This window comes from Phocoena phocoena, chromosome X (genome assembly GCF_963924675.1).
Source record: "Phocoena phocoena chromosome X, mPhoPho1.1, whole genome shotgun sequence".
In the NCBI taxonomy this organism is placed as follows: Eukaryota; Metazoa; Chordata; class Mammalia; order Artiodactyla; family Phocoenidae; genus Phocoena; species Phocoena phocoena.
The window spans coordinates 20,818,566-20,828,037 of record NC_089240.1 but is presented as its reverse complement, the minus strand read 5'-3'; the positions used below and the strand labels follow the sequence as shown (position 1 = coordinate 20,828,037).

The 9,472-nt window shown below is 44.3% G+C and overlaps 1 protein-coding gene across 1 annotated transcript in view; it reads left to right on the top strand.

Annotated features, from left to right (window-relative positions):
• Positions 1-250: 250 nt before the first annotated feature.
• PCYT1B (phosphate cytidylyltransferase 1B, choline) overlaps positions 251-9,472 on the top strand; it is a 137,941-nt gene continuing 128,719 nt past the window's right edge. Inside the window, exon 1 of the mRNA XM_065900893.1 lies at positions 251-367. Coding sequence (XP_065756965.1) covers positions 251-367 — 117 coding nt within the window. The remainder of the gene's footprint in view (positions 368-9,472) is intronic.

Below are 9,472 nucleotides of genomic sequence, written 5' to 3'. Positions count from 1 at the left end.
TATCCCGCACCCGCAGCTCCTGTGCTGTCTGGTTGTTATAGTGATAAACTGAGGCCTTGCCTCTTGGGTTCTTGGAGAAGGAAAGTGGTGGGGGTGGAGGATAACCTCTTTACTTCCCCCTGGGAAGACAGAAAGAAGGGACGAAGAAGGGGGATGGGTGAGGAAGAGAAAAATACGTGACAAAGAAAACATTCTCTGCCTAGGAGGAGACTCTCAGAGGGTGTAGAACTGGAGGCAGCATTCACTGGCCATGCCAGTACTTACCACTGATGCTGAGTCAGAAACAGGTATCCCAAAATCCCTTTCCAATGAGCCTCCCTCAGAAACCATGGAGGAAATCGAGCACACATGCCCACAGCCTCGACTGGTAAGTAAAGACAAAGGATGCAAATGTATGCGTGGCTATGGCACAAAAGAGTTTCAGCGAGGAACTCTTTTATGCGCCCGCAGCCACCGAGGAAAGCGATGCTTAGAGGATTTTCATGTAAATGAGAATAGAGCTACCGCCTAATCCTTCTCAGCTGTTTATACTTAGCTTCTGTAACCGAGCGCTGCTCTCAGCTTACAAAGCATTATTGTATTGGCTGGGTAGGAAACGGGCTGCTTGGGCTATGCTGTGTTTTTGTGCCTTGGGAGGAGGGGATGGGCTTTTATCTTTTAGGTGTATTCTCATCTAAAGATACAGATCCTGTGGTACAATTTAAAAATGGCATTCTCTTCACAAAGCTTGAGACGAGTCCGTTGTTAAGTTCTAAATTTTAGGTAAGGAATGATTCTGTCCTCAACTAATCTTGGTGCCTAATGTCAGTTTTTGAAAAATGAAAACGACATGGAAGCCAAACTTCCCCATTCGTTTGAAAATTTCAAAATAAATAAGTAAAAGGGTTCCTCGGGGATGTGTTTAGAAATAGTGTGCATCTTAAATGAATTGTAAACATTTCCGGAGCGTGCTGTGAGGGTTTCTCTTCAGGTAGTGGGAACCTGGAGCAGCTACATTTACTTGGAAAGGGGCTGCATGCCTTTCATAATGAAAGTGTGGAAACGGGCACTCAGAGCTTCCTTGCATCTCAGTTACTGGTATCCCAAATTTCATCAGCTTCTCCACCACTGGTCATGATTCCTTAAGTAAATGTGGAAGGTGGTTCTCAAACACCTCAATGTGTATCCTCAAGGAATCAAAAACACCAAATAGGTGGTGGATTTTCCGTGGCCTGAAGTCTTCGGGAACTTGGGGAGACCTCTCTTTGGACCCTCAAATCCAAGCGACATACTACTTAGAGCTACTCTCTCTCTAGCGATTTCCCTCGAGTTAAAAGGTGCAATATTTTGATTGGCTGTGGAGTTTGACCCTGGGAAGAGGTTTTTTTAAAGAAGGATTTTGTGATGTAGCATTTTCTGTGAACTCCCAAAATGAGGGCTCACAGATTTCAAGGCCAGTCCATCATGTAACTGTTATTTCTTCATAAGGGTTAATAAGGGTTCAAAGGGAGACTTAGGACAATTTTGTAAAACATGAAAACCAAGAAAGTTACATTAGAGCACCTAGGGCTTTTGTTCACTGTGTTTCTATTTTTAAAGATATATTTTCTTAGGGAAGTTTGATATTAACTGCTCCCCAGCGCTTAAGCCGCTTGCTGAACAACATACACAATGTAGTACCTGTTTCTGATGGGATACAAACCATCCCCATAAGTTTGTTACCAAGGGGTTCCTTTAAGCCACTAAACAACTCTTGCGGGCCTCTCACTGTTGTGGCCTCTGCTGTTGCGGAGCATAGGCTCCGGACGCGCAGGCTCAGCGGCCATGGCTCACGGGCCCAGCCGCTCTGCGGCACGTGGGATCTTCCCGGACCGGGGCACGAACCCGTGTCCCCTGCATCGGCAGGCGGACTCTCAACCACTGCGCCACCAGGGAAGCCCCACTAAACAACTCTTGGTTAAGCACTGCAAAACAACAACAGCAACAACAAATTGACCATTAAAAGCTTGTTATGAGATCACCCAGAATATATATATATATTTTTAAATAAATTTATTTATTTATTTTTGGCTGCATTGGGTCTTTGTTTCTGCGCACGGGCTTTCTCTAGTTGCGGCAAGCGGGTGCTTCTCTTGTTGAAGAACACGGGCTCTAGGCATGCAGGATTCATTAGTTGTGGCACGCAGGCTCAGTAGTTGTGGCTCGCTGGCTCTAGAGTGCAGGCTCAGTAGTTGTGGCACACAGACTTAGTTGCTCTGCAGCATGTGGGATCTTCCCAGACCAGGGCTCGAACCTGTGTCCCCTGCATTAGCAGGTAGATTCTTAACCACTGTGCCACCAGGGAAGTCCATCACCCAGAATATATTTTTTAAAGTTAAACTCAGTGTTCAGATTTGCATCACACAACTTCCTGACAGGTCAAGGGCAGGGGAGAGGGTGGCATCTGGTTCCTGTTTGTGTATCATTTCAGTCTCCGGTGCCTACTTCTTTTCCTTCCCTTTTTGCCTTCTAGCTATTCTGCTCCTTGGTTGCTTCTGCCTGAGAGGGTGGGCAGAGGAAATCAAGGGAAGGAAGAAACTTCAAGTACTTTCTACTTTCACTTGTGACAGCTCATCCTGGAGGTTAACTCCCAGGAACCATACAAAGCTGGCAGTGTTACACCTCCACCTCCCTGCCAGTTTAGAAATGAGGAAACTGAGGTTCAGAGAGGGTAAGCGACTTCTCCAAAGCCACATTGCTTTGAAGGGCTGTAGAGCTGGGATTTGAACACAGAGCTCTATACCTGCAAAGTGGAAGACCTTTCTCCTGCAACACACCTTTAAGTGAGATACATTCTTTTTCCATCTTTTTGGCAGTTCTGGCTTGAAATGTGTGCGCGTGTGTGTGTGTGTGTGAGTGTGTGAAGGATGTACAGAATTTGAACTGTTAAAGTGATTGCTTTGATCTACCTTTTATAAAAGTTTCCCATGTTGTCCATCATTATTGTGGTCTATTGAAAATTGGCTCTGTTTAAATAGGGGCTGCAACCACTTTATAAACCACTACTAAGTTTTTTGAAGCACCTTTTCTCTTATCAGCAAAATTGGGTCATTGTGGGGTTTTATTCTAAATTTAGATTTACACTTAATAACAAAGGCACATATTAACTACCTGGTAACAGTTTGTTGATGAAGAGAGTGGCAAGTGAAAATATTAAATTAGGATTTCTTTTTATGTTTTTTAGTAGTTTCTGTTGATCTTTAGCTTTGCTAATATCTTCACATTTCAAATTACATAAATTCTGTTTCTCCCAGTACCCAAACATATTGCCCCAAGTCAGTCGTGGGGCCCTCAGAGCGTGGCTGCTCTGTTGCCTAACTAAGTTTGGAAAGTGCGTGGAAGGCTTGAGAGATTCCCCTCCAGAGGACAGGCTCCTTCCCCCGCGTGTAACCAAACTTGGATTCATAAAGTTTAGAGGAAACAGGACTCAATAACAAAACATTATGTTAAAAAAAGAGTAGCATTTACCAGAGTGGTTGTGATTGTATTAGCCGAGGCACACACTGGTTCCCCAAACTCACTCTAACTTTACCTAGAGATATGGAAAAGGACATTTCTGGGTAAATAAAGGGACATAAAGCTTTACTGCAAGTCCCAGAACGTGACTTTATGTCACTGAATGTCACCCTCTGTAAATACGAATTTTATTTAAATCTTAGCAATCGTGTAAAATGCCCTTTTTAATGAACCATGCTCTTGATTTAGCCTGGCACTTGAGAAGGTGTGTACAAGTGTCCCTGTCTACATGCATTTGTCTATATATTATTTACAGTGAAGGCTGTTTATTGTGATCCGGGTTAGCTCTGCCCACAGTGATCGAGTACCTACTATGTGCTGAGCTCTGAGCCCTGTGGTACTTTGTGATCCAGAGATTCTAGAAGAGACTGGCACACAAACAGATTGCTTTCATACAGGTTGAGGACACAGCCTGCAAAGGGTTGTGATACCAGGTGCAGTGGGGGCCGAAAGGAGAGAGTGGTGAACTCCTTGACAGCGAGTCCACGTTTGCCAGCGCGATGTTGAGTAGAAACCTGTCTTGTCCTCACCGTATCCCCGGTGTCTAATACAGAGCCTGGCATAGCCCTTTAAGGAAAGGGAGTGGGAAGCTGGCATATCTAAATACACAGGACTTTAAAGCAATCTATACTTTAGACCCTTGTAAGTAGCAAATTGATAAGGATATTGAGGATACAATGGAATCATGTTCAAGGGGGAACTTTTCTGGAAGGTATACCTGTAGGTTTTCCACCTGCCTTTTTTTTTTTTTTTTGCGGTACGCGGGCCTCTCACTGTGGTGGCCTCTCCCGTTGCGGAGCACACGCTCCGGACGCGCAGGCTCAGAGCCATGGCTCACGGGCCCAGCCGCTCCGCGGCATGTGGGATCTTCCCGGACCGGGGCACGAACCCGTGTCCCCTGCATCGGCAGGCGGACTCTCAACCACTGCACCACCAGAGAAGCCCTCCACCTGCCTTTTTTTTTTTTGTTGGAAGAAAATATAAGAAAGAGTAAATAGAATTAAATAACACTGATAAAGAAATTAGAAAAGAAATAGAAAATTGCCTAGGTTTTATGATAGAGCCTTGGAAATGAAAAAGGGCTGGTTCGATATGCTACGTTAGCAGGAGTTCATTTTGGACTTGACTTCAAAGTGGAGCAGTGCCAAGAGACTGCTGTCTTGCAGAAGGTGCATTACGTTCGTTGGGCGGTAGGGCACTCACCCGCTAGTGCTCAAAAAGATGACCAGATTTCCAGAGACATCCTTGGCTTCCTTTACTAGCCTCGCCATCTATTTAGCTACTCAGATAGCATTTTAAAAGCGAGATACTTACTGTGCTACGTCAGTGAAAATAAACAACCATGAGCTTCCTTGGGCATTTACTGTGGTCGACTGGAATTCTGCCCAAGGTTATTATTAGACATCTTCCTGCTGGTCTTGTTCCAAATGCAACATCCATTTCTTGCAGATTGGTAATAGTCGGGCATATTGAACATGGGATCAATGAATGCGTTTCTCCCATTCTTTTAAGTTTATTCTTTCACTATCGCTCCAACCCTCCTACTCCAATTTGCTTAATGTTGAACTCCTTATGGAGGGTATTAATATAAATCAAATATAAGAAGACAGGTCTGTTCTTTGTTTTATTTTGGCATTTGAGCATACAGAAATGGAAAGGGTGTGTCCTCATTCAGGCAGTGAGGGGGATTTAAAGTATTCAGTGACGCAAGGCTTTAGAAGGGAACTGAGAGAAACCTCAGCCCCTCACCAACGATCCACAGTTAGCCAGCTGCTTAGAAACTTCCACACACAGCAAGGCACCAGGTGCTGTGGAGAGAAATAAAAGAAATAATCCAGAGCCCCTGCCCTTGAATATCGTTTTCATGTAACAGGAGGCAGTGGTTTGGTAGGTGGAAGCATGCCAGGATGCTGAAATCCCTTAAGAGAGCTTTTTTTTTTTATAAGTTTGGCTTTAATATATTGGGCTTTCTACAGCATTTAAACTATATTTTATCCATTGAGCAGAAGTACCTCAAAGCAGGGGGACTTCCCTGGTGGTCCACTGGGTAAGACTCCGTGCTCCCAATGCAGGGGGACCGGGTTTGATCCCTGGTCGGGGAACTAGATCCCACATTGATCATGCATGCTGCAACTAGGAGTCCGCATGCTGCAACTGAAAGATCCCACAACTAAGACCTGGCACAGCCAAAAAAAAAAGCACATCACAGCAGGGAGTACCGCATTATCCTGATCCCCAAGTTAAGACAAGTCCCTGCATTTGAAGAAAAGATGCAGCTTGCTGATCCCCAAACATTTTTGGATATGGAAAGGATCAGTCTATTTCTGAGGGGATCTTAAGCCCTCAGCTGTGAGTGGCACACTCCAGCTGCTATAGTAACGCTGTCCAGTGGAAATACAATGTAATTTAAATTTTTCTAGTAGCCACAATTTAAAACATTTTTCTAAAAGGTGAAATTATTTTCAGTAATACATTTAATCTGATGTATCTCAAATATTATCATTACACATGTAATCAATATAAACATGATTAATGAGGTATTTTATATTCTTCATACCAAGTCTGAAATCTGGTGTGTCTATTACACTTACAACACATCTCAGTTCAGAGTAGCCAATTTCAAGTGCTCACTAACCACATGTGGCTTTAGAGGGAGCTCAGACACCTGCCCAGCTCTGAGAAGCCACAGTGATAGCACACACGTGTATGTATTTACTCAGAACTAAAAAAATAAATCACCTTCCTTTACTTCATATTTTACACTCACTTTCTCTGCTCTCCTGTTCTTTTTTTTTAGTAGTCTACATGAGAATTAATAAGTTTGAAGTTAGGGGTGGGGTAGTGGAGAAGGAGAGTACTGGATGGATGTGGGAGACTTTAAAGGAGGTAAATGCACCAGGATTTGTAACTGAGCCTGAGGGCAGACAGTAACAGGGAGAGTCAGTTTTCTGGCTGCAGTGGGTGGGTGCCACCCCTGAGGTGGGAGCATCCGGGAATAGCAGTTTGTGAGAGTTAATGTTGGGGATACCATGGGGACTTCCGTTTGAAGGTGTCTAGTTAATGTTTGGTTTTGAAACTCAGAAGAGAATTCTGAGCTGGAGATGTTGATCTGGGAGACATCAGCATGGAGGAGATGGAATTGGAATCGAGGTAGTGAAATCGATGGGAGCGAAATTGGTCAGTTTCTGGACTGATGGAAGAAGTGGATGGAAATGGTTAACTAGCAAGAGTGCCTCAGGGTAATCCTACTATGGGGGCAGTTCTAGAAAATAACTGACCCTGAGCCATCCTATCAGGTTCTTAGAAGGAGTAAAATCGAAGGGCTGTAATTAAAGCTATTAGAAGGCTCCTTATATCTGTCTGTCTCTACATGAAATCTGGTTAAATCAATCTACTTTATCCCAGAATCTTTCCAGGATGTAACCCTGACGAACACCATTTAAAGAGCCAATAGAGGAAGGGTCATGAAAAGAGGACAGACATCTCAAATATCTGGGAGATCAGGGGTACCAAGGGAAGGGTAAGTTCTGTGCAGGGAATGTCCAATAGAACCCAGTGCAGCAGGGAGATCACATGAGATAATAAGGGAAAGTTTCCTTTGGATTTAGGAAGAAGAGGTCAATCATGATGTTTCAGTGAAATGGTGAAAGCAGAGACCAGATAGGTTGAAGAGCATTTCGGAGGTGGGGAAGTAGAAGCTTGAATGAGAGGAGAAGCATCTAGAGTGTATAGGACCCAAAGGTGGATAAATAAGGGTTTAAGATTGAAAGAAGCTAGCCTTTCTCTCCTCTTCTTTTTTTACAACCATACTTCCCTCTAGCCTTCTTTCCTTCCATCATCCAGGATGTCAAAGCTTCTGGTTGGCTCATTCTTTTAAGATGGTACCTACTTGCAGTTAAATATGAATGGGACAGAGCCAGTGGGAGAATGTGAAAATGATGGGGAAAATTGACGAAGGGAATGACCCTTAGACTGGAGATGTTGGGATCCAGTGCACAAGACGAAGAATTGGCTTCACGTTGGTAAAGAGATACCTCTCCCACTGTCTTGGCAAAGAAGCTGGTAAGGATGTTTTGGGTTATAAGGGGAAGGGTATAGAAAGTCGAAAGCCTCCCTTATCTGATAGCCTCTGTTTTCTCTGTGAAGGTGGAGGCAAAGTCATAGTGACTTGGTTCTGATAGGTGCAGAAGTTTAATTACGGGACAACCTAGGAAGTCGGGTCCAACCCCAAGGTATTTCCACTGGCCTCCAGGCTGGGGTAGAGGCAGTAGGGGAAGGTGGAAAGGCTGAGTGATTCCTCATGAGAGATGTGGTATTGATGAGCAGAGATGGATCTGTTCCTTTATGGCCTCTGGGGCTCCATACCAACCCCCAAATCAAGGCAGATCCAGATCTGTAGCCCCAGGGGGAACCGGACTGACCTACAGTGAAAGGGCTGGATGCTGGGAAGACAAGTAGGCTGCAGCTTAGACTCTGCTTGCTGGAACCCACAATCTCATTCCAACATCAGTTTTGCCATTGAATTAATTATCGTGTGAGCTTCAGCAAATCACTTCTCCTCTCTGGACCTCAATTATGTGACCCACTATGGTTCCAGCTTCAAGACTTTTCCAGTTCCAAGACCGTGATTCTAGCTTCCATAGCCGCGGAACGTTCTTCAACACAGTGTGCTCTGTTTGACCTGAGGCTCGTATCAAAACTCAGGGCTACCCCACTCCTCACCTCCCTTTGTTTTATCCATTTAGAGTAAAAACAGGTTGAATGATCTTATGGCAAGACACACTAGCAAAATATGCATAACAAATGTTCACAAAATACTTTGGAACTTTATATTAATGTCGTACAAACCACTTTTGCTGTCTTCCACTTTATTCTTCATATGCTTCTGTGTTGAATCTCTTTTTAATGTGAACAATAGCCTCCCAATTTATCTACTTAATAATACTGAAGTTCAAAATACTGGGTTTTCCACATGAAAAGGTGCTCAGCATCACTAATCATTAGAGAAATGCAAATCAAAACTACAGTGACGTATCACCTCACACCAGTCAGAATGACCATCATCAAAATATCTAGAAACAGTGCTGGAGAGGGTGTGGAGAAAAGGGAACCCTCCTGCACTGTTGGTGGGAATGCAAATTGATACAGCCGCTCTGGAGAACAGTATGGAGGTTCCTTTAAAAACTAACAGTAGGGCTTCCCTGGTGGTGTAGTGGTTGAGAGTCCGCCTGCCGATGCAGGGAACATGGGTTCGTGCCCTGGTCCAGGAAGATACCACATGCCGAAGAGCGGCTAGGCCCCTGAGCCATGGCCGCTGAGCCTGTGTGTCCAGAGCCTTGCTCCACAACGGGAGAGGCCACAGCAGTGAGAGGCCCGCGTACCGCAAAAACAACAACAACAACAAAAAAACTAACAATAGAATTACCACATGATCCAGCAATCCCACTACTGGGCATATACCCTGAGAACACCGTAATTCCAAAGGAGACATGTACCACAATGTTCATTGCAGCTCTAATTACAATAGCCAGGACGTGGAAGCAACCTAAGTGTCCATCGACAGATGAATGGATAAAGAAGATGTGGCACGTATGTACAATGGAATATTAGCCATAAAAAGAAACGAAACTGGGTTATTTGTAGTGAGGTGGAATGGACCTACAGTCTGTCATACAGAGTGAAGTAAGTCAGAAAGAGAAAAATACCGTATGCTAACACATATATATGGAATCTAAAGAAAGTGGTTCTGAAGAACCTAGGGGCAGGGCAGGAATAAAGACGCAGACGTAGAGAATAGATCTGAGGATAAGGGGAGGGGGAAGGTTAAGCTGGGACGAAGTGAGAGAGTGGCACGGACATATGTACAGTACCAAGTGTAAAATAGATAGCTAGTGGGAAACAGCCTCATAGCACAGAGAGAGCAGCTTGATGCTTTGTG